This window comes from Ailuropoda melanoleuca, chromosome 1 (genome assembly GCF_002007445.2).
Source record: "Ailuropoda melanoleuca isolate Jingjing chromosome 1, ASM200744v2, whole genome shotgun sequence".
NCBI lineage: Eukaryota > Metazoa > Chordata > Mammalia > Carnivora > Ursidae > Ailuropoda > Ailuropoda melanoleuca.
In genome coordinates this window covers 170,280,634-170,306,142 of record NC_048218.1, presented here as the reverse complement: position 1 = coordinate 170,306,142, position 25,509 = coordinate 170,280,634, and the positions used below count along the sequence as shown (strand labels likewise).

Here is a 25,509-nt window from a genome sequence, read left to right as displayed (position 1 = left end):
AGTTGGGACTCAGATGGTTAGGGCTAATGTAGCTACAGGCACAGCTTAATGAACCTATGGGGGTCTGGGTTTGGGCATCCACATCTGGGCTGCCTTTCGCTGCTTCTGGTCTTGTACACGGTGAAGAGATCGAATTCTCTCTCATAGTCAACGTTTCTCTGTCTTTGTCTCTCCTTCCCTCTCTCCCGCTGTATACACACACACAGACACACACACACACACACACCTCTCTTATCAGTGAAAACTTTGCCACTAAGTATTATTTCCATGTCTGAAAACAGACATTCTGCCAACACAGAATTTATCTGATTCAGGTCTCTCTGCCGGATGGTTTGGTCAAGATTTCACCTACTGCTTGCCAACTCACAGTAAGATAACATTTTACTTAAACCAAGTGCTACATGCACAACAGACAGTGGCCTTCTTGGCACCCAACTCACAGTCCTGTGCCGCCCAGCCCAGGCAGACTGGGAGCCGCTCTAGGCTATAGCTCTTACTTTGGCAAGAAACAATATTTGCGTGAAAGCTTTATCAAGTTTGTTTAGCTTACTTCAAATAGTTTATTATAAATAAATCACCCAAACCAAATTTAATTCTTTTCATTTGGACAAGGAGAAAGAGAGAACGTCCATGTTATTAAAAGACAACAATGCTTTTCATTCTTCCTTCAGGTCTGATTTTAACATGACCTTTTATTTTTGTTGATTTTGATAGACTCATAATTGCCCTTTCAGATCAACCCCACGAAGACGGTACTACTAGGGGGAGTACAACAAGTTTGGGCCTCAGTTGCTGCTTTTTACCTACTGAATTGTAAATGACCACTATCACTGACTATAGCAAAGGGAGGCCTCTAGAAACATTCTACACATTTACTTCAAGTTTCTTCTTTGCTGTTCTTTTCAGAGGTCTGCAAGAGCCCCAAACGCTACCAAGACAGACTAACCCAGTTGACAAGGCAGTAATTCTGTGAGATTTTAGAAACAGAAAATCCAACGTCACCTCTGCTGGGAATAATGTGACGTTCATTTAACAACAACAGATAATCAAGGTAAGTTTTAGAGTATTTGAAGCTGTATAATCAATCCTTTTCATCTGCGTATGAAACTATATATGTGTCTAAGTATTTACTCTTGCCTCCTTCCAAAAAGGATTGGGAGTAGCTTTCAGATATACACACTAAATGATTCAAACCACATCAGGGTAGACATATAAGGTGAAGTCAGGGATAAGCTTATTACTCAAAAACTGCCTGCCATTAGAGGTGGGCTACAAATTTATAGCTAGCTTCCTAGCAACTAAGGCAAAGATGGTGAATTTTAATCAATCAAGGTTAATTATGCCTTTATCATTTTTTGTAGGGCTAAGCAATGAAAATATAAACACATTCAATTACATCCAAAGGCTCCTGGTCTGTCATTTTTTATACCAGCTTTGGGCCGCTATTTCATCTACTGTGTGTTGAGAGTAAATTACTGCTACTAGTACCACAGGTGTTTATTTCTGCATTCACACATGCTGTTACCCCTGTTATGAGTATCAATGGTTCTCAACCACTTGTCCTGGGGAGAGGGGTGTAAATCACCCCAGGAGACATTTGGCAATGTCTGGAGACACTGCTGATTGCCATAATCTCTGGGAGAGAAGTGAAGTGCTACTGGCCTCTAGTTGGTGGAGATCAGAGATGCCGCCAAACATCATACAATATGCAGGACGTAGCCCACAACAAAGAATTATCTAGTCAAACTATAAAATACTGAGGTTGAAAACTCTGCCGCAACTAATGGGGTGTGTATGGGTATGTGTGATTTTGTTTGAAAAGATAGAAATCAGTCACTTTTCTGGTTTTAGAAAACACTAGCCTTAGTTTGTACTTCAGCCTTCATCGGTCTGCTCTAGAAACCCATATGTCAGAAGAACTTTTGTAATTGACAGAGTAGGAAAAAATGAGCCCAAGGATTTGCTCTGGATTCTGGATATAATGCCAAAGGAATTTCAAAATAGGAGATCTTTAGGCCATAGCTAAAGGACATCAGAATAAGTCTACCTGATGTGTTAGGAAAATCTGGGCATTGCTTAAAAAAATTGGAAGTCATCCCATCTCTTAACTCAATCTGAATAAATAAACCTTGCCAATAGAATGTGTTTTACAGCATTGATGGAAGAACTGCTGGAGAGCAAGAGAGAGTAAACAGATGGAAAGAACACCAAAGGAAATTGAGAAATAGCCATCTGATGATATCATGTAGATTGGACCAAGAACCACATGCCTGGGCTCTTCCCGCACTGACCTGCTGGATGCAGGTGCACAGAGTCAATGGTCTCCCTGGTACCCTAACAGCTGGATGATTTTCTCCCTTGCCAACTGCCTCTCTTAGTGACAGAAGTCAGGCTCATTCCCATGTTTTACAAATACAATAGTTAATATGGCTGATTAAAAACTTGCTTTGATTGTCATGCCCATCCTACTTTTTTTTCTTTTCTTTTTTTCTGATTAGCCACCATTATTCTAGATATGAAAAGGCTAGCTCACAGTGGATAGACTAATAATGAAATGTAGCTTTTCTCTCAAGTATCTCAATAATCATCACCTCCATTCTTATAACATAAAGTCAGATAATTCAAGATTGGGGCTGTTTCTGCACAAGACTGGTCATGTTCTTATTAAACTGATAAGCAGTGATCCTGCCTGATAGCACTTTGATTAGCAGGTGATGTAACCTATCTATGCTCAAGCAAATTGAAAAAGTTAGCTAGAAAATCTTAGGAGTTCCTTTGAACTCTGTGCCTGCTTCAATAAGGAAATACTCTTTAGAGAAATGCAAACATCTTCACTGACATGGATATATAGGAGAACTTCATCAGTTTAAACTCTACTCTGCTCATCCAGAAAGAAATGAAGCTGGAGGTAGCCTCCAAGCCATCCATAAACAAAGTTTCCTCAGAGAGTCTCTGGAAGGATGATTAAATATAATAATTTATATACCGTTTGAAATCAACTGGAGTGTCAATCATGGGTAATTCTTCCTGCACTAACTGCTAGGCTCTACGAAGTCATACTTGGTTGGCTTCCTTTGAGTTATTTTATGTACAGGATTCTCTCTAAAGAAAAATTATTTGGTTAAATCTACTGTTTAATTTTCATTAATTCAACCAACATTTTTATCCACTGTATAATGTCTAATTATTTAATAAATAATTTTAAAATTAGTGAGATATATATATAATAAATATTTTTATTATATCTCACATATGTATTTATTATCGAAAAATGAAAGCCAGGATAACTTTTAGCTATATGATTTTAAACACGTGGAATGAAAAAACTTGTTTCTATGTGAAAGCTGCTTTCAACCATCATTAAAGCCCACTTCTCTAAGGCTAACTAGTTCCTAAAATACTTTCTAATAGATTTAATGGCTTTGTTAATCCTGCTTATACAATGGAACTAATTTGATAATGACATTACTAATACTCCTCTTTTGATGAAACACTTCAGAAAACTTTCTGCCTACAAGAGATTATAAGAAATTCACTTCAGAATTAAGGACACACACAGACTGAAAGAGCAGGAATAGAAAAAGATATCCCATGGAAATGGAAATGAAAAAAAAGCTGGAATAGCTATACTCATATCAGACAAAATAGACTTTATTTTTTTTTAAGATTTTTTTATTTATTTAAGAAAGAGTGCACGTGTGAGTGGTGGGGGAGAAGCAGAGGGGAAGGGACAAGCAGACTTCGCACCAAGTGCAGAGCCCCACATGGGGCTCGATGCCATGACCCTGAGATCATGACCTGAACCAAAATCAAGAGTTGGATGCTTAACTGACTGAGCCACCCAGGTGTCCCCAAAATAGACTTTAAAACAAAGACTATGATAAAAGGCAAAGAAGACCATTACGTAATGATAAAAGTGTCAATCCAGAGAAAAGATATAACATTTTTATGTTAATATTATGTTTATTTATATTAAATGATTTATTAATTTAATATATATGCACCCAACATAGGAGCACCAAAATACATAAAGCAAATATTGACAGAACTAAAGGGAGAAATTGAAAGTAATACAATAATAGCAGAAGACTTTAATATCCCATTTTCATCAATGGATAGATCATTCTGACAAAAAAATCCATAAGGAAACATTAGCCTTAAGCAACACATTAGACCAGATGGACTTAATAGATATATGCAGAACATACCATCCCAAACTAGCAGAATACACATTCTTCTCAAGTGCACATGGAACATTCTCCAGGATAGATCACATGTTGGGCCACAAAAGTCCCAATAAATTCAAGAAAACTGAAATCCTATCAAGCATCTTTTCCAACCACAATGGTATGGAAGTAGAAATTAATTATAAGAAAAAAAATGGAAAATACAAGAACATGAAGACTAAACAACATGCTACTAAGCAACCAATGGGTCATCAAAGAAATCAAAGGAAAAATCCAAAAATAACTAGACACAAATGAAAACAGAAATGCAGCATACCAAAATCTATAGAATGCAGCGAAAGTGGTTCTAAGAGGGAAGTTCACAGCAAACAGACCTCAAGAACAAAAAAACCCTCAAATAAACGATCTAACTTTACCCTTAAAGGAACTAAAAAATAATAATAATAAGGACAAACAAAGCCCAAAATTAGTAGAAGGAAGGAACAAAGATCACAGTGGAAATAAATGAAATCAAGACTAAAAACGCAACAAAAATGATCAATGAAATTAAGAGCTTGTTCTTTGAAAAGACAAACAAAATTGACAAAACTTTAGCTAAACTAGCCAGGAAAAAAAGAAAGTGGACTCAAAGAAATAAAATCATAAAGGAAAGTGGAGAAGTAACAATTGATCTCAGGGAAATAAAAAGGTGATAAGACACTACTAATATCAATGATATGCCAACGAACTCTTAGACATCCTGGAAGAAATATATCAGTTCCTAGAAACATGCAGTCTTCTAACACTGAATCACAAAGAAATAGAAAATCTGAATAGATGGATTATTAATAAGGAAATTGAAACAATAATTGAAAACCTCCCAAAAAATAAAATTACAGGACCAGACAGCTTCACTAGTGAATTCTACCAAACAGTCAAAAATTTAATACCTAGTCCTCAAACTTTTCCCAAAAAAATGAAGATGAGGAAAAGCTTTCAAACACATTATGGCTAGCATTACCCTGATACCAAAACCAGATAAGGACACCACAAAAAGAAAATTACAGGTCAATACTCTTGATAAACATAGATGCAAAAATCCTCAACAAAACACCAGCAAATAGAATGCAACAATACATTAAAAGGATCATATACCACAATCAAGTAGGGTTTATTCCAGGGATTCAAGGGTGGTTCAACAACCACAAATCAATCAAAGGGATACCCCACATTAACAAAATTAAGGATAAAAATAATATAATCTCAATAGATGTAGGAAAAGCATTTGACAAAATTCAACGTCCATATATGGTAAAAACTCTCGACAAAGTGTATATAGAGGGAATATACCTCAGCATTAAGACATATATAACAATCCTACAGCTAACATCACACTCAACCATGAAAATCTAAAAGTTTTTCTTCTAAGATCAGAAACCAGATGAGAATGCCCCCTCTCACCACAGAGTATTGGAAGTACTACCCAAAGCAACTAGGTTAGTAAAAGAAATAAAAGTTGTCCAAATCAGAAAGGAAGAAGAAAAACTGTTGTTACTTGCAGATGATATATATATATATATATCTCCTAAAAAAATCCACCGTAAAACAATTAGAACTAATAAATGAATGTAGTAAAATTGCAGAGTATAAAATCAATATACAGAAATCTATGGCTAATAACAAAACATCAGAAAGAAAATCTTTAAAAATTTTTCACTTATAATTGCATCAAAAAGAATAAAATATTGAGAAATAAGTGTAACCAAGGAAGTAAAAGACCTATGCACTGAACGATAAGACACTGATGAAAGAAACTGAAGACACAAATAAATGGAAAGATATTTCATGCTCATACATTAGAAGAATTAATATTGTTAAAATGTCCATACTCCCTAAAGCAATCTACAGATTCAATACAATCCCTGTCAAAATACGAATAACATTTTTCACAGAACTAGAACACATAATACTAAAATTTGTATGGAACCACAAAAGACTCCAAATAGCCAAAGCAATCTTGAGAAGGAAAAACAAAACTGGAGGTATCACACTCCCTGATTTGAAACCATATTATAAAGCTCTAGCAATCATATTTTTTGGTACAAAAACAGAATACAGATTAATGGAACAGAAATGAGGGCCCAGAAATAAACCCACACATATATGGACAATTAATGTATGATAAAGGAGCCAAGAACATACAATGGAAAAAGGACAGTCTCTTCAATAAATGATTGTAGGAAAACTGAACAGCCACATGCAAAAGAATGAAACTAGACCACTATATTTCACTATACAAAAAAATTAACTCAAATGGATTTAAAGACTTGACTGTAAGACCAAAAACCACAAAATTCCTAGAAGAAAACATAAGCAATATGGTCCTTGATATCAATCTGAGTGACATCTTTGTGAATCTGACTCCAAAGGCAAGGAAAACAGAAGCAAAAATAAACAAGTGGGACTACATCAAGCTAAAAAGCTTCTGCACAACAAAGGAAGCCATCTTCAAAATGAAAAGACAACATACCGAATGAGAGAAGATATTTGTATACCATACATCTGATAAAGGGTTAATAACCAAAATATATAAGGAACTCGTACAACTCAACAACAAAAACCAAACAACCCAATTTTAAAAATGGGCAAAGGCTCCAAATACACATTTCTCCAAAGAAGACATCCAGATGGCCAGCAGGCACATGAAAAGATGTTCAACATCACTAATAATTATGGAAATGAAAATCAAAACCACAATGAGGTATCACCTTACACCTGTTAGAATGGCTATTATCAAAAAGACAAGAAGTAAGAAGTGTTAGGAAGGGTATGCAGAAAAGGGAACCCTCATCCACTGTTGGCAGGAATGTAAACTGGTACAACCAGCATGGAAAATAGTATACAGATTCTTCAAAAAATTCTACCATATGATTCAGCCATTCTACTTCTGGGTATTTAACTGAAAAATACAAAAACACTAATTTGGAAAGACACATGCACTTCAATATTCATTGCAGTATTATTTACAATAACCAAGATATGAAAACAACTGAAGTGTCTACTGATATGTGAACGGGTAAAGATGTGGTATATTTATACAATGGAATATTACATAGCCATAAAAAAGAACAAAATCTTGCATTTGTAACAACATGGATGGAGTATTCTGCTAAGCGATATAAGTCAGATGAAGAAAGATAAATACCACATGATTTCACTCATAGGTGTCATCTAAAACAAACAAATAAACAAAACAAAATAAAAACAAACTCAGAGATACAGAGAACAGATTCATGGTTGCCAGAGGGGAAGCAGATGGGGGAGGGTGTGTGTGTGAAATGGACGAAGAAAGTCAACTCTATGGTGATGGATGGTAATTAGGCTTGTGGTGATTACTTCCTAGTGTATACTGATGTCAAATTATAAAGCTGTACACATGAAGCTTATTTAAATAAATAAATAAAATATCAGCTGTCTCAAAACCATATGAATTTGAAAAGGTTGAAAATGACAATTTGCTAGTCATATGTCAACATGTGGGGATAACATTGAACTTGTTGCTATGCTCTGAGTGATTAGCAGTGCAGTCTCAGCCAGCTTTCAGAGTAAGCTATGTTAGAGAGAACCCTCAAAACTCAGTTTAAATATAGCAGGATGACAAACCGCTGCTAGTCGAAAGACCTCGTTTCACTTTGCCAACAGTAACACTGGATGTGAGCAGGTGAAATGGTTAAGTGTGCAGATGTGGGTGAGGAGGAGGAAATGTGGCTGTTTGGCTTCATAATGATAGAAGGAAAATCCCTCCCAGATTATGTATATTGTTGGTTTTACTGGATATCACCTTAACTGCTATGACTGCAGATGCTAGTAGTTAAAATGCATATTAAGTTATCTGGTTCTTCTTAAAACCTCATCAGACCATTTAACTTCTAAATTTCTATTAGCAACAAATTCTAACAGAAACATCTCAATTTTGCGCTTCTGTGAGAGGGTTTCAATTGACTTAAAGTGTCTGGAGGAAAGTGGGGTGATCCCATCCCATACTGAGAGACACAAAATGTGCAAAACCTTACACCATCATTTTTCTTGTTGAATTATAAAGTGTGAAAGAAATATTAATAGCAATTTCCAAAGGAATAAACTAAACTTACTTTCGGTGCAAATAGGACAGCATCCTTTTCTGTTGAGAATTTTACCCTAATCAAGAGGGGAGAAAAAAAAAAACAAATTTAATGTTAAGAAACAGAGTCTGCTGAGGACAAAGTCTTTTTTAAAATCTAATACCAGTTAAACCAATGAAATCAGTCCAAGCTGTATTTGAACTTGATGCCCAGACAGTGACGATGATGGCAAAAATGAACTTTGAAGTATCAGGTTCTAATGCCAGGCAAAGTCATTCAGAAAGCTTTCCTGTTCTTATCCTCTGAGAAATATAATATCCAAGGGGCTCATTGGTGCAATTTTTCTCACATGGGGGAAGATGGAGACAGTCTGGATTCAACCTTTTCACTGATATCCAAATTAGCCCTCTAGAGACCGAGCACACACACATAAAAATTGCAATCGTCTGTCAACCTCTCGATCCATGTCCAGTCTTTGCTTGTCAGAGGGGCCCAAACAATAAATCATATCCCAAGCATGGGCCTATGGATATGGACAATACCTGTGCTACAGAACAAATTCAGTCAGATTTCTTCTTTCAGAAACTGGTATGCCATCCATGTTAAGTTACTGTTATGCAGTCAAAGCCAATGACACTGAGGGTTCTGAAATGCTGAGTAATTTTCCATTACCTTTCTGGAAATACAGTGTAATCTCCTGTGTTCCATTTCTTCTAATTTTTTTTAATGCATGGCATTAAAAGGAGGAAACACATTCTCAGGGTCGATATCAGAGAATGGCATTGTCTCTGACTCAATGAGACTCACAGAGAAAAAGAAATGCGGTCAATTGCCACTAGTGGTCAATTGCATAAAGAATGGATTTAGGTACTCAAAAAAAATTATACTGACTTAAAAAATGCTGGTTGAGAACTGAAGAACTAGAACCACGTCTCATTCATTTTTTGCATCAGCCAGGCCTAAAAGGGTACATTAAAGGCTATGACAACTTTGAATGAGACTTAAAACTTGGCTGCATTCAGCCCTCCCTGGTTTGGGGCATTATGACATATTTTCATTGCCTAGAGCTTGATTATCTATTTCTGTCCGGCACAGAGGCCCCCCCCTTCGGTCTCTCGTGACTGAAAGCGGCTGAAGACAAAACCAACTGAGGTGGGCTCAGGCCCATGGAGTGGTGGCCCCAGGAGAGCGCAGTGAAGTGCTCTATCAGAAGGAGGCAGAGCTACTTGAACCAAGGCCCCAACAAAGGGTGACTAGATGATCCCCTACATCTGCACCTTGGCAGAAACTGCCACCTCCCTTCTCCTGGAACTGAGTGGAGCTGGTAATCTCACTGAATCACATAAGGAATAAATCAAGCACAAGCTATGAAGTCTAGGCTCCCAAGATCTATGTAACTAGCTTGCAACTCTGGACAAGTTGTGACCTCACTGGTGAGAAGGGTCTAGTATCAGCACCCAACTCCAAGGGCTGGTCTCAACATTAAACAGGGTAAGTCCTGCGACTACAGGGAAAGTCTCAGTACATATCAGTGATGATGAGACAGCAGTGTTACAACAACCTGTCCCCACTGGAACCCCTCACAGCCCTTCTCACTCAAGGTGCTTCTTTGCCCCAGGGCTGGGGGTGGGGGTGGGGGGGGTGGAGGGAGGGTGGGGACTGCCAGGGAGGATGGACAGGAAATCCAACCATAAAACCCTTCTTCAACAAGGCACACATACTTCTGGAAAAAGAGATGAGTAGCAGGCAGCAAGGATAGAGCAGGGAATAGAGTCTGCTTCTTCAAAAAAAAAAAAAAATACACCTTTTTTTTTAAATTTCCCCAGGCAATGCAAGGGAGGGGAAATAAGCATTTAACGGGATTTCCAGGGTAGAACTAAGTTATCTTCCACAGTCCTTGTGCTGGCCCCTGAGGAAAGAAAGTGTGAACCAGAGGAACAGGATGGAAGGATGCCTAGAAACAGAAAGGTGGCCCCTGGGGCAGGAGCCAGGCCTGGACAAGCTTTGACAAGACCAGGAGGGGGTGTGGTGGGGGAAAGATCTGCACACGGGGAGACGGAATGCTCCTGGCTCCCACGAGGTCGTCAAAGAGGAGATGCCGCTGACAGAAAGAACGCTGACCTCCCCACAGCAAGAGGACAGTGAAACCGTCCAGCCTGCCGCAAGCGAGACCCAAGTAAAGCTGGAAACCCCACCACGGCCTGCTGGGGCTGGTCACTTGGGCCACCAGTTTGGCACAGCATGCTGTTTTTGTCTTGTAGAATAAGGAAGCCCATTATTGCCAGCATGCGCTGCCGGAGTTCATTAGCACTGAGGGTTCCCCAAGGACTGGCATAAATGATGAGATCCCATTTTTCCCAATGAATATTTATAAGCAGACCATGTTCAAGTCTCCTTATTGTATCTCCTTTTTTTTTCTTTCATGGGAGGTTTTCAGTTTTATGTCTGAGGCTTTTTAAAGCAAGACTAATTAGGGTTTTTTTTTCCCCTTTTTTCTACCCCCTTCATTCAGTTGTGCAATAGCAACAGCTGTTGTTTTTTTGTGCCTCATTTGGCACTCAAGTAAAAACAGCAACTTTTTGTTTATAATAATAACAGATGTGAATAAAATTAAAAGCTGTCTATAACAGAGAAGGGAGGACATGTCCTGAATATATGGATGTATTTTTTCATTCACTGGAAGGTACTGAATAGGTTTGACATTTTCCCAAAATGCATAAAACCTTGAGAGGTTTCAAGTTGCCAAGGTGAATTCAATGAAGTTCATGCTTTAGAAGATAATGGCGGCTTTATTCGGAGTGCTGGAACTGGAGGTTTCTGAAAAGAGATATTTCCATAGGGGCGCTATTTCCATTTGGGGCTACAACAGAGGCCAGGGTTAGGGAAAGAAAATATAGTAAAGGGGTCGGGGGTGCTGCTAGGCCACTAGGAGAAACCCCTCGGGGAGTTTCTTACTAAACAACTACATACTACTTTGAACGGCTAAGGGAAAGAATCCCCAATTTGGGAAGAGAGAAAGAGAAGAGAAAAATGGGAAGGCTGGTTATGGTGTTCAACAGAAAAGCCAACAAAAGGAACAAGAGAGCAGATCTAACAGGAATTGGAGACATTAAAACAAAGTGGGGAAAGTCAATGAGAAATAGGAGATTTGGGACAAGTGCAAGGTTAAGAGCTATTTTCACGTGGGACTAGGATCTGGTTGGGAAGTGCAAAAAAGAAGGAGTGAGCCTTGCAAAGGGGGTTGTGGCTGTTCAGGAACCTGGAAGTACCAGCAGATCTGGATTGTGTGCTCAGAAGATGGCATGTAACCATGCCACGTGTAGGATGTTTCCCAAGACCTTAAGGTAAAGAAGAAACCAACCTGCACTCCAGACATACCTGCGGGCAGCTGCTGATGGGAACACACTGCTTCTTTCGACACTCTGTCTTGCCTTTCACACAAGCACAGATGGTACAATTCACAGAGGACCACATCTCTCCATCCTACGGGGGAGAGAGCACAGGATTTTGCTATCAGCTGGAGGCAGATGAGAGCTAATCCAACAGGCTGGGATTTCTCTGCCAAGGGGAGCATTTCTTACCCTGAATTGAGGGATCCATCATCAGACTAAATTACCCTGAGGTGTCTTTCTCCACCTGTCCAATTGGAGGGTATGTGTGTGTGTGTGTGTGCTCCCTCTCCAGGATATAAAAAGAATTCTTGTGCATCTAACCAAATCATATTTGCATCTTGCTTCTCCTGCATTGTTTACTTAGCTTCACCCTGGAAGACAAACCTGAGTTTTCATACATGATGCAGTAGCAAAGGTCTAATGTTCCTGTTTGATAGAACTGAAATGTTCAAGCTGTCCCAGACACCAACAGTGGAGATGTACAAAAGTGGTTAGTTCATTCCCAGATGTGACATAGTTCTGGACCACACAGGACATGAATGTGCAAAGAACAGAGGCTAATTCAAAGGACTCTCACTGCCCAGGCAGACACCTGATCAGCAAGCCATCCAAATATGTGGAGCCCAGACAGAATATTCCAAGACAACGTGTCCCTGCCTGTCTGATATTCTCTTCCCAAAAAGCTGGTTAGCACCTTGGAATACGTTTTCTAGCCCAGAGAGGGCTTTTTGAGGAATACTTTTGGCTCATTGAATTTATAATAGGCAATTGCCAAATACCCAGCCACGAGAAGCCCTGTCCCTCCAGAGAACATGCAGGGATGATGGTCCAGCTTGTGGAAAAGCAGATTACACACACAAGACATGGGTCTGAAAACAAAACAAGGATTCCTTCGTGGGTCTGTAGACATAAGCAGCAGATTTTGTTAAAAACAGAGAGACTAGAGCAGATTTTGATGATGACTGCTCCTTCTCCTCTTCCTTCTCATTTTTGGAAGCCATATTAAGGACTATGAGAGCCTTTTATTTCTCAGGAGTGAAAGACCTCACTGAAATCTGTCTTAAAGGGCATCCAACTAGTCCAAATTCTCTGAGTGCATTTTTCTAGGATATGGTGGTTCAAAGATGACTCTCTGCAAATTATTTTAGGCTCATCACATAAAGGAACCTTTGTACAAGGAGCCTTGAAAACACTTTGCACACAATACCAGCATGAGGGGGAGTCGATTGCATCCAGGTGCTCTGGAAACGGATGACGACTTTATGTTAAAAGGACTTTATGTTAAAAGGACACATGAGAGGCTCCGAGAAGTTGGTATAAATACAACACACATGACCCCCTTCCTTTGGGCATGACACATCACGTCTTCTTACTGATTCCATAGGAATCAACACTCTCCGCCTCTCTGTCAACGTAAAAGGAAATCTGGCTAAGTGCTGCAAGAGGAGCTCCCACGTCTGACTTGATTCCGAGGGTCTCAGTCTGAGGAATGTCCTGAGGTGGCACCTTCAGGTACAGAAAGACTCCCTCCATCCAACAGACCAGAAGGAAAGCCCTTTGCACAAAGACAACAATCTTCATCCTGATGTTTACATGGTCACTGCACAGCTATGCTAACAGAAAACTACGGGTAGCAGTCGATGAGTCGCAGATGGTCGGTGGACAATTCTGCTGGCTCAGTTGGGGCAAGGCTCTCTCACCTTTGCTCACCGGCTGTGCTGGCATCAACATTCTCACCTGCGCATCTTCCAAGTGAGAAAAATCTCTCTTTGAAAAAGGGGCTTTGTGAAAAGTTCTAAAATTATTAAGCTAGAGAACCATCAGGATCTTGGAAAGAGACACTAAGGTGAATGAGACGCCCCCAGTCATTAGGGCCCCCATAACAGCACATCAAGGCAGGGCATCTTCAGCTCAAGCCAAATCACTGGCTCACCACATGTGGCGATCACATTTCACAGGCTTAAAACGCTTTGTAAAGCAAAAATAAAGCCAAAGAAAACCATTTTTCCAAACAGTTGCTTCTCTGCCCCACATGTACTTGATTTTAAATATAGGTATATATAATATTGCAATATAAATAATTACATTTGCGTGCACACACACACACACGTCTACAAAATACGGATTACTCTGGTCTGCCTTTTGTCTGGAGCTTTTACATTTCAGTGTAGTATAGTGTTTCCCAGGCACTTGGCTTGTGACATACCCGGAAAATCTTGTTGCCAAACTTGCACACCTTGACGTCCTCTGGAGGCACTCGCAGGAGACACTCTTCACAACACGTCTCCTCCCCTCTGACGCAGCCACCAGGGTGGGAACACTTCTTCTTACACACCACGGTAGAGTCCTAGGGGCCCGAAGGCAAACCAGGAATTAAAAATGCTTTCATCTCTACCAAACATCCCAGCTGGCCTTCCTTTTAACAGCCCACAACTAACTGCTTTAAACACATTCTGAAGATACCGCACTGTAACATGTTGCAATAAATCTTTCTTTCCCTTCAAAATGTTATTTGTTGTTGAGGTATCTGGACTAGAAGATGAAGCAGCTCTGAGAAGTGTGATGTACCCTCTCTACCTTCCAAGTGTTTATAGTTTAATGTTCAAGAAACTTCTGGTTGCACGCCAGCCAACATGTGGCAAGCAAGTCCAGCTCACTATGGGCCAACCGGTTTCCTTCTTCCTGCCCTTTTCCTCTTGCACGTCCTTCATTAACATTGCTCTCTTGGGTCTCCTCCAGGGCTTTATGCCACCTTCAAGGAGTTTTGCATAAAGGCATGATATCTAATCAAAAAGTAAACATTAAGAGCTAATGTTCCTCCTCAAGATGAAATTCCTTAGTGTGTTCCATGTTCGCAGAAGAACTGAAAGAGCAATTCCAAAACCACGCCTGGGCTCTAGGGCTCCTCTATAAAGTACGTAACCCTCACCAGGCCATTTACCCTCTGAGAGTGACGAGTTTATATCTGTAACTTTAAGAGGCATGGCTTGCTTTCTAAAGAAGAGGCATCACATGAACACAGCAGCCAAGTAAATTGTGCCTACTGATTTATTCAACAACACACTAAAGGAAAACTCAGAGCTATTTAAGAAATGTAAACTTCTTTCGTTCCCCAGCCAACAAGTTGCAATTTCACTGGAGTAGGCTGTCAGCTGGAATGAATGTAAGAGCAAAACACTGGTGAGACTTGGTGGCAGGCAGGGCTGGAGGAAAGTGGTGTCCCCGGTGGATGGGCAATCCCTTCACAGTGCAGTGTTAGTGGGAGGCCGAAGACGGAAATGAGACCAAGCCCTCTCCTATTAGTGTTGAGAGAGCACTCAAGCAGTTGTGTGAATCAACGTATGTAACTTCCGTAGCTTCTCCGTTAATCTTATGACTTCAGGAGGGACTCCTGGTATTCACCTACTCTACTCCTCCTGACTTATCCATCTAAGACTAATATGACAATGAAATAATCCTTTTAAAAATGGCATTAGTTGTGTTTTCTTTTTAAGGTTCTATCACAGCAGATAATGAACAGGGTTAGCGTGGGACAAGACCGGTTCATTTACTAGCGTGGTAGCTTATGTGAATCCATCTCCCTGACCTCAGATTCCTCATCTTCAAAATGGAGGTGAGAGTACCTACTCCTCAGGTTTATTGTACAATTTAAATGAAATATGTACAGCACTTGGCACAGTTTCTGGCACATAGAAATTATTATAGGTCAACTCATAAATTGGAAAAAAAGTCCTTTGCCAAGCTGCATGTCTTGATTTCTAATTTGAAAACAGGGCACTCACCAGCTCTCAAGTAATACATACTTCACGGTAGTACATTTCCCAACTTTCATTACACATACACACACACACACCCATTAGATCATATGCCTGGCAGTAGTTTAAGCAATGGGAATACGAAGATGGATGGATGTGCTTCTGTCTACACAGTGCTCACAGAGCAAAAGGAGAGAGAGAACCATGTGAACAAATAAATTGCAATATAATGTAGTAAACAGAATTAGTAAAGGTATAAAGGTAACAGAAAGGAAAAGTAATTACCTACCTAAGTGAGTCAGGAAAGCCTCCCCAGAGGAGGCAATATGTGAGATAGGCCGGTTGTGTACGAAGAGGAGTTTGCTAATCAAATTGAAAGAAGATGAAGATACACTCCAGATAGAGGAATCCTCAAATCTCAAGGCACAAAGACCTGAAACCATACTGTGCTCAGAGTACTATTAAACAGTTTCCTGCACCTGCCATGGCACTGGATGGAGATGTTGGAAAGGGAAGCTCTAAGCAGATAGAAAATAATACTGATTATCCAAAATGACTATAGCTTGATTCTTCAAGCATCCAATTTCCCAAAGATGACTGTGGACGCATACTCTGACAAAAGACAACCTCTTGAAGGAAATATATTAATTACACTTTTTTGAGTACTGGGACATGTTGCCTAATCTTCTCTCAAAGAATCCATGAGACCCAAAGCATTGCAAGCATAACAGATTCTCAGTCTGCTTTCCTGCAATTAAGAGAATTGGGGATGTGATGTGTTTCATCAAAGGTGCAGTACCCTCAAGAGGAAGCTATAACCTGTGAAATTCCTGGAGAAGAAGAAAAGTCTGGAGGATGGAGACCAAGGCAAACAGAAGGAGTAGCTATATGGTTAGTATAGGACAGTGAAAACCACAGATGAGAGGAAGGAGCCTGAGGAAAGTAATCCCAGGCTTAGGAAATACTCAGTGTTCAGTGCCAGGGAACAGACAGTTCAGCCCCTATTCAGCCACCCCCTGAAGTAGTGCATGCTACTTAACAGAGCATGCCTCAAGTAATCAGGAACTGCTGAACTCTAATCCTAGCCACTGACTCACAGCTGACACTGAGCAAAACTCCTCTCTTTCCCTCTCTATCCCTTTAGTTATTAAAAACAAAACAACAACCATCACCACCAAAATGCATTATTCTAAATTCATGTCACACACATGTTTGGGTTAACTCGCTAATGAATGATCCTCACATCTCCCATTGAAATGATCCCCTTCTTGGTTTTAAAAATAAATCACTGCATAAGCACAGTCAATGAATGTGTGATGTGTATCCCTTTAAAATTCTGGAGCTGTGGAATTCTTTCTTTACCAGTCATTAGACCTCGGTTCCCTCTGGAGAAAAGCAAGCAATGCCTCAACTAAGAAATGGTACAATGAACGAAACACAAATATTCTCTTCCTGAACTAACAGGTTTATCTTTGGGATGAACTGTAAATCCATGCCTTTCTTTCCTCTTGAATGTGATTCAAGTTATTTTTATTGCGAGGTATGTCAAGGAATTCATCTTGGATAGTTAGAGCCAGAGAATACTGTCACATCTATGACTCTGATGTTAGAAAGTACCTCAGGATAGCCCCCTCAGACTTTAGTTCTCACCTCCAAAAGCTAACTTGTAAGTCCTGGGAAGATAACAGTGAATTGTAATTTGGGTCCTCTGTTCAAACTTCCTTGCAACCTTGAGTATGATCTTAACTAGTAAAATGGCATTGATAATGCCTCCTTCCAGTAAGTAACACATTATCACATTTGGCTATAATGTTAATAATAAAACCCCAACTGCAGTCATGGTTGGACAGCAGCCCCTCAGAACCACCTTACCCGGCAGGTGCATGCAGTGCAGTTATCGTAGAGAAATGAAGATCCATTGTCATAAACATCACTGCGAAAGAGGCAGCTTCCAAATGGGAGGTCAAACACTTTCCTCTGACCTAGAGAGAAGCAACAGCATGGTGTAAGCAAGACAGAAGCCAGGATGTCCCACTTTATCATGAACAATTAATTATATCACAGGGCTGTTAAACATTCTCACAAGACCAGGTAAAACTGGTGCACAAAAATAGTCCTGGGTTAGATGTTCCCAGGGAATTCCCCGGAGTCATTAATGTAGAGAGCTTTCGTTATAAAGAGTTTGATTCCACACTGACTCTTGTAAGTTCAACAAATCTTTAATACCATCTTAGTGAACCAAGATGACTAGGTCTGTGTCGACTTGCCCTCATGGAACTCACAGTCTACTGGTGAAACAAACCCACAAAAACTGATTTCAACACAACAATATGGTAAGTTCTGGAAAGAAGCCAACATGGGAACTGTGGGGACAGGGAGGACAGAGAAGACTTCTTGGAGGATGTAATGCCTGAGCTGCATTTTAAAGAACAAGCAAAAATTATCCAGAAAGAAGGTATTGGCAGGGAAGAGGCAAAAGGAGTCAAGATATCCCAAGAAGAACTAGAATGAGCAAAAAGAAGAACCAATGATATAGCATCTCAGTTGGAGTCATGACAAGTCCACTGGTATAAAGGATGGCACTAATTCAAAATGTGCATAAAGGCAGAATCCAACCCACATGCCAATTGCCCAAGTGCCCACGAATAGGCACCGCACCTCTGTAGAATTAGCTTAGTTTTCCCTGATGTGAAGATCTGATTGGTGACCAAAAGGGCCATAAAAGCAAACCCAAATAAAGACTACAATCCAATTTCCTCCTTTCTTTCAGTATGTGAGCTTCTACTCCCTGGAGCATATAGAAACATTCGTGACATGTTACTTGAATCAGGGACTGAGTTAAGAAGTCAAAGATTCATAGTCACTCGTTAGATTTACATCTACAGTCTTTCTTCTTATAAAAAGATTAAAAGCAATCTCCATAAATCAGGAGGCCCAGTGAAATGCTGAAAATACCTATAGGCACATATTAAACACTACTCTCAGAATCAGAATTGTTGGAATTACCATCAATAGGAGTCAAGAAAAATTCTATATTCTTGCTAGAGTCAACTTCAAGGCTAGGATACAGAATTAAGTCATTAGTTTGGTTCTTAACTACCAGAAGTAAACTTGCCTCAAAAGATGGCAGTAAGTTATAATCTGGGTTTCACATATGGATCTCCTGGTGACCTTGAGTATTTCTCCAGGCCTCACTAAGGTCACTTGTAAAATGGTACCAATAATGCCCCCTCATGATAACACATGGCCCTCTCTACCTACAATTCTGATACTAGAGTATATAACCAAAAACCCTTTCATGGTAAGACAAAATTTAGCTAAATGACTGTATTTTCACTGAGCAAGTATTAATAACCCAACTAACACAGGTATTTTTTTAATTTAATTTTTTTTGTTTTATGCTTATTTTTTTTAAGATTTTATTTATTTATTTGACAGAAATAGAGACAGCCAGTGAGAGAGGGAACACAAGCAGGGGGAGTGGGAGAGGAAGAAGCCAGGCTCATAGCAGAGGAGCCTGATGTGGGGCTCAATCCCATAACGCCGGGATCACACCCTGAGCCGAAGGCAGACGCTTAACTGCTGAGCCACCCAGGCGCCCCTATGCTTATTTTTTTTTATTTTTTTATTATATTATGTTACTCACCATACAGTACATCCCTAGTTTTTTATGTAAAGTTCGATGATTCATTAGTTGTGTATAACACCCAGTGCACCATGCAATACGTGCCCTCCTTACTACCCATCATCAGCCTATCCCATTCCCCCACCCCGTCCCCTCTGAAGCCCTCAGTTTGTTTCTCAGAGTCCACAGTCTCTCATGCTTCTGATACACCCCCTTTCTTTATCCCTTTCTTCCCCTACCTATCTTCCTAGTTCTTATGTTCCATAGATGAGAGAAACCATATAATTCTTTCTCTGCTTGACTTATTTCACTTAGCATTATCTCCTCCAGTGCCGTCCATGTTGCAGCAAATGTTGAGAACTTGTTCTGATAGCTGAGTAATATTCCGTTGTATATATGGACCACAACTTCTTAATCCAGTCATCTGCTGAAGGGCATCTCGGCTCCTTCCACAATTTAGCTATTGTAACACAGGTATTTTTATGTGTACACCCAGGTCCTAGTTTCTTGGAGCTTGTGAGAACTTATAGACTAAATTAGAGGATTACCCGCAAAATACAAAATTCAGCCTTTCTCTAGATTTTCCTCTAGGCCCTGAAACATCAGGAAGCTGTGTGCGGGCCACCCACCCCATTAGAATCACTTCTGTTGTATCACACCTTGGTTTTAGGATATTCTAGCATAAGCAACATCCCTAGGCATATCTTTTTTTCTTTTTTGCATTTACTATAAAAATGATGGTGATGTTATTTTTCACTGTTGTAAACACTGTCCTCTCTATTAATCTATCAGAGGTATTTTTCTATCCTTCAAGAATTAAAAATAGCTCTGTTTCAATTTAGCAATTTTTACAAATGTGTTTGCCTTTTTCCTATCTTTTATGTACATGTGCTTCATGTATTTTGTAAGTGGCCTTAAATCCTGTTTGGCAAGAGGCAGGATAGAAATTATATAAATACAGTCAAGCTTCTTTCTCCACCAATCAAAATATATCTTCTTTATGGCTGAGCTCCACACGACCTCCTCAGAGGTCCTTGTACCTCTTAGAATGAGCAGCCCCTTCCTGTGTCCCCACAGCTCGTAGCTTTTACTACATATATAGTACTTAGTACTGTGGCATGGATGAATGAATGAATAGGTGAACAAATGGCTGGATGGGTTGGTGGACTGATGCATCAGTAGATCACTGAACAAAAAGACTCTTCAACAAGTTTATCCCCCTGAACAAATGTGAACAACTACCCAGATTATCACTCAATAAAATATAACTTTTACCTAAAAACACTGATGTGAAGCTTTTATCACAGTAGTATAGTTCCAATAGGATCCTAGGCTGTGTCACTCTGAGAGCGGCACTGGGTGCTCGGTATACACAAACTTCTGATGGGTCTCTTCCTTGAAAATGAGACAGAGAGGAAGAGAACGTTGCAGTGCAAAAGGCAGAGGTATGCCATGTAAATGAGTCCTGGTCAAAGGAATATTTAACAGCAAATTGGTGTCCACCAGCCAAAAGTCTAATTGGTCTAAGATTTCAGGATCTAGAAAGTATCCTAATGTTTCCTTTTTTTCCGTTCTGTCTTTTATAGTGTGGGTATGTTTCTTTTTACCCGTGAGGAACACAAAATCTTACCTTAATCCCAAAGTCATCATGGCCCAAAATAAGATAAAACATTCAAAAGAGTGGTTCAGAGACTCCATACACAGCCTAATTTAAGTCATTTCCACATTATTCCACTGGGGTTTAGGTCAATCAAAAAAGGTCTCATTTGGGAGAATTATGATTTTCAAGTTTCCTAAGACTTGCCACTCCTTTTGTAGTCTGTTTTATGACCACAAGTGGACAAGAAAATCTGCATTCAATACAACAGCTATTGCTCATATGAGAAGTTTCTGAGCTGACTCAGCACATCCACGGTATGGGCTTCAAAGCATTAATCAAACCTACTTATCTTCAATGTCAGGCCCCAAATGCCACCTCCTCTGTGATGACTTTTCTGCTTAGATGGAATGCTGTGTCCACCATGACCAGAAGCGTGATGATTTCAACCACAGAGAACTAGCTAACTATGCCAGGGGTACAAGCACACACTGGCAACCCAGGAAGCACATATCTCAGTGGAAATGTCTTTTATCAGGCATGTCTAAACAATTCTCCTTTGTTCTTTTAATTATTTCATAGTTACTTAAAAAGCAGTGTGTGTGTGTGCGCATGCACGTGTGTGTGTGCGCGTGTGTGTGCGCGCGCATGCGTGTACACGCATGTGTGCGCGTGCGTGCGTACGTGCGTGCGTGCGCGTGCACGTGTGTGCATGTGCGCACGTGTGTGTGCGCGCATGCATGTGTGTGCACGTGTGTGTGCACGTGCACACATGCACGTGTGTGTGCATGTGCAGCAGGAAGGTAAACATTATTAGATGAAGAGTTGGCAGAAGAATCCCTCGAAGAAGAGAAAACTGCCTTCATTTAACAAGATACCTTTATTTGGCAACTTGGTTGTAGAAAGACTTCAGGCTATGGACTGTGATAAGCTGGGAATGAAAAACATCCATCAACAGGATGTTCCGGAATTGAGAAAAGCAAGGTATGATGGAAAGGAGAGAGGAATCAAAAAAGGGTGTGGACAGTAACTGAAAGGAGGCTGGAGACCAAATGAAAGACAAACAGTGATACTCTTCTAAAGGCAAAATAGTTAAGACCTTTTAAGAACAAAGGGAGCTTAAGGCTCCATTTCATGTTGTTTGCTGTCCTTCTCTGTAAAGTTATCGCCCTCCTCGTTGACCACAAGCCTTCAGTAAAATCTACTACACAAACCTTGATTCAACAGCACCACATAAGGTGGAAAGACTGGAGAGTGAGTATTCCTGGAAGTACAAAATGAGTTAAAGGAGGACAAGGAGGAGAAGAAAAAGGAGGAGGAGGAGGAGGGAGGAAGGGAAAGGGGAAGAAGAAGGAGAAGAAGCAGAAGTGAAAGAGGAGAGAATAAGGAGGAGGAAGAAGAAAATAAAGAGAGAAACAGCAGGAGCAGAAACACAAAGCCAGTGGTGACTAGGAAACGTGTTAGCCTTCTCAAGGATCCCTAGAGATTTGAGTGAGGTTGCTGGGGGATTCTAGTGGGAGATGTTCTATTGTATTTGGATGCTGGCTCAAGCTACTTTTATTTGAATATGAGTCTGACCTCAGCTAAGTCAAGAGCTTGAAGATCACATGTAAGAAGTTGACATATGGATTATTAACAAGAGCCAAAGGATCTCTTGTCCTAGAGACTCTCCATGGCAGGCTGTCTCTTTTCAATTAGCAATGTGCGTGCCACTCCCCACGTCACCAGCAAGGCTGAGCAGCAGCAGGTTAGAGCATGGGCTTAGGAATCACAGGGACTCTGTAGCTCACTAGCTATGCCACCTTCTGGGAATCCACTCTCCATTTCTGCAATAGTACTAATCATAGCACCTATATTGCATATCAGAATGATACATTTCACACCTACACAGGACAGTTTCTTAAGAAAATTTAATGAGAAAAACCATATAAAGTGCTTTGCATGGCGCCTAGGACATAGGAAATGCTCAGCAAGAAATAGCTAATCCTCCTTTTGTGTTGGCTATTTTTCATTGTTCCTTTCCAAACATCTTGCTTTTGGTGTTATCCTCCTGCATGTTTTTGCCTCTGAAAGTAATGCTGGTGTATATTCCTCCATGTGTTAACTTCACATGCCTTTAAAATACTAATCATTTCTACTGATCATCATATGCCCAGTGAAAGATAGTTTCTTCAATACTGTTCTTTCCATCAGGAGCTATTATCCCAGGTTGTCCGGTGAACCAGGTTTACAGATACAGATCAAAGAAACCCCTGTAGATGGGGTGGCTGGGTGGTTCAGTGGGTTAAGCATCTGCCTTCAGCTCAGGTCATGATCCTGGGGTTCTAGGATCAAGTCCCACATTGCTGAGCAAGGAGCCCGCTTCTCTCTCTGCCTCTGCCTGCTGCTTCCCATGCTTGTTCTCTCTCTCTGTGTCAAATAAATAAATAAAATCTTAAAAAAGAAAAAGAAAAAAGAAATCCCTATAGAGACCTCAGGAAAGAAAGAAACTCCTATAATCAGAAGAAGCAGGTATTTCTAATAAGCCATGAACTAAGACAACCTGAGAACTCCAACATAACAATGAATGAAGACTCTCAGCAGAAACTCCCAAGAATAAATTACATTGTTCTTTGATCTGAAAACAGTCACTCACCCAAACATTTGGGGCAGCACTGTCCTGGGGGAGTGTGGCTAAGGTGCTGAGGACAGGAGAGAATGGGACAGACTTCTCTCACGCACTGTGTCCTGCCTCCCTGAAGAAAAGAGAGAGAGAAAAAAAAGCACATTTAGAAAAGTAAGTGCATATATACTATATAATCAAGATGTCTGCAACAAACCTAGTGCCTTCCCTGGTATTAGGTCCCTGGGGTGACTGCTCACATCTGTGTAACTTCTCCAACTCTCCGATTATCTTCCCTGTAGGCCACATGCACTACACCCTCGAAAAGGCTGCCCCTAAAGAGATTATTACACCATCCCCCCTCCCCACCCAACACCACCTTTATTTATCTTTTTCCTTCTCAGGACTAGCTAACCATCTCATTTTGCCCGATCGGAGGCTTTCAGTACTAAAACTGGAGAAGTCTTGGGCAAACGGGGACAAGTTGGCCTCTCTTTCCAACCCCCAAGCAAGCAAAGGAGCCCTCTAGATTTTACTGAGATTTTTTCCTCCTCTTTCAGACCCCTATCTTTCTGTAGGTTCTGCAGACATCTTCCTCCAAGAATACTTCCCTTCCTACCACTGCTTAAAGTTGTTGCTAGCATGACTCAATGAGGCTTGGATTTAAGGAAGAAGCGTGGCTGCTGAAAATGAATACGCTGAAAGCCAGTATTCAGAAGAACCATTTCTCTGAATTCACTCAGCTAACCAAACCTGTTTCTATCATAAGTAGAAGGCAAATGATGATTGATATTGGAAGGAATGGCAGAGGCTCAGCCACCTAAGGGAGATGTTCTAAAGCCTTCGAATTTTTCCCTACCCCTGATTCTCTGCCCTTTCCTCCTTTCTGACACTCATTCTTTACCTCAGTGTGTCCCCCTCCTCTGGCCATCAGTATGTCTCCCCTCTCTGCAACTCGAAGATGCAGCATGCCTATTCCCCCTCCTTCATGTCTCACCAGAGGCATCTGTTTTTCCAGCCTCAGCAACTTGTAATTGAATATTCAGAAAGCTGGGGCAGGGGAAAAGAAAAGTGCTTTCCAGTCAATTTACATCCAACACTTTTGTAAGGCTCATGTGAAAACTATCCTGTGCAAAATGAATTGCTATCAAATTCATGAATAATTAATTTTTTTAAAGAAAAATCGGTAGATTTGGTAAACAGATCACTAGGCAATGGAATTTCAATGGATTGGCTTCTCTGGGATTTGAGCTAGAAAGCAAACTAGTAAACCCTCAGGTACCCGCTGTCTGAAACCGGTAATTTATATCTCAAGAGGCCTCAGGAAATGAGGAACTCACGCCTCAAAGAAGGGAAAGATTCCCTGCGGCCTTTCCTCACACCTTCTCCAGCACTTTCTGCAGTAACACCAGACGTTAGCCGTCTGGGTCATATTCATGCCCATCCACACCCACAGCAGCGTCCATTGTTCCTGCTCTCCCTTCCTCTTCTTGCCAGTTTTGTTATTACTGTTTATTTTTTGGTGCGAGTGGATGAAAAGGGTAGGGCACGTTATGTCTTTTTAAATATTTATTATTTTTAAGCCACGTTCACATTGGATTCTTCCCCAAACCAATAGAGAGCATGCAAAAATACCACAAAAAGCTCTTCTGTTGTTTTTACATTATTTCCAGATCAGCAAGAATCACTAAAAATCTCCTAAGAATCCCTGGCTGTTTTCTGTGAGGTTCCTCACTCCACGCAGCATAATCCTAACATCGGGCCTTTCCCCAGACTTCAGAGGCACATAACCTGAGTCTAGGTCAGACTCTGCGGTCGGCCCCAGCTTATACATAAACCACAAAAGCTAAACCTAGAGGGAGGACATAATGCTTCCCTTAACTTTTAATTTCAAAAAAATTCATCTGCAAGCAACTTCCTAAAATCTTGAAGCCTCAGGCCACACGAGGCTGCCTGTGTGTTGGCTTCTTGTAGGCGCACAGAGAACATATTCTTTCCATCGATATTCTCTGTTCTTGTTGGAGCGGCACCTATTTTTCAAGCATATTGCAAAATTAAAATTTTTAAAAAATGGTGCATAATTGCATAGGAGTTAACTTGCCCAATGCTTCAGGAAGCTGGCAGAAGATGATGTGGGCTCCAGTACTTTTCCTTACGCTGAGGTCAAAGAGCAGATTTTGCATACATAATATAACTGCAGTTTGTCTTTCCCAAGAGCCCATTAAAGTAACTTGAACTCCAATCGGGTTTG

At 40.4% G+C, this 25,509-nt stretch overlaps 1 protein-coding gene across 2 annotated transcripts in view; it reads right to left on the bottom strand.

Annotated features, from left to right (window-relative positions):
• Nucleotides 1–25,509, bottom strand: part of BMPER (BMP binding endothelial regulator) — a 248,653-nt gene that overhangs the window by 90,974 nt on the left and 132,170 nt on the right. For both annotated transcript variants that reach the window (XM_034670310.1, XM_034670315.1), the window contains exons 7-11: nucleotides 23,292–23,391; nucleotides 17,307–17,416; nucleotides 13,886–14,026; nucleotides 11,666–11,770; nucleotides 8,318–8,363 (exon numbers count right to left, since the gene is read on the bottom strand). In XM_034670310.1, coding sequence (XP_034526201.1) covers nucleotides 8,318–8,363; nucleotides 11,666–11,770; nucleotides 13,886–14,026; nucleotides 17,307–17,416; nucleotides 23,292–23,391 — 502 coding nt within the window. The remainder of the gene's footprint in view (nucleotides 1–8,317; nucleotides 8,364–11,665; nucleotides 11,771–13,885; nucleotides 14,027–17,306; nucleotides 17,417–23,291; nucleotides 23,392–25,509) is intronic.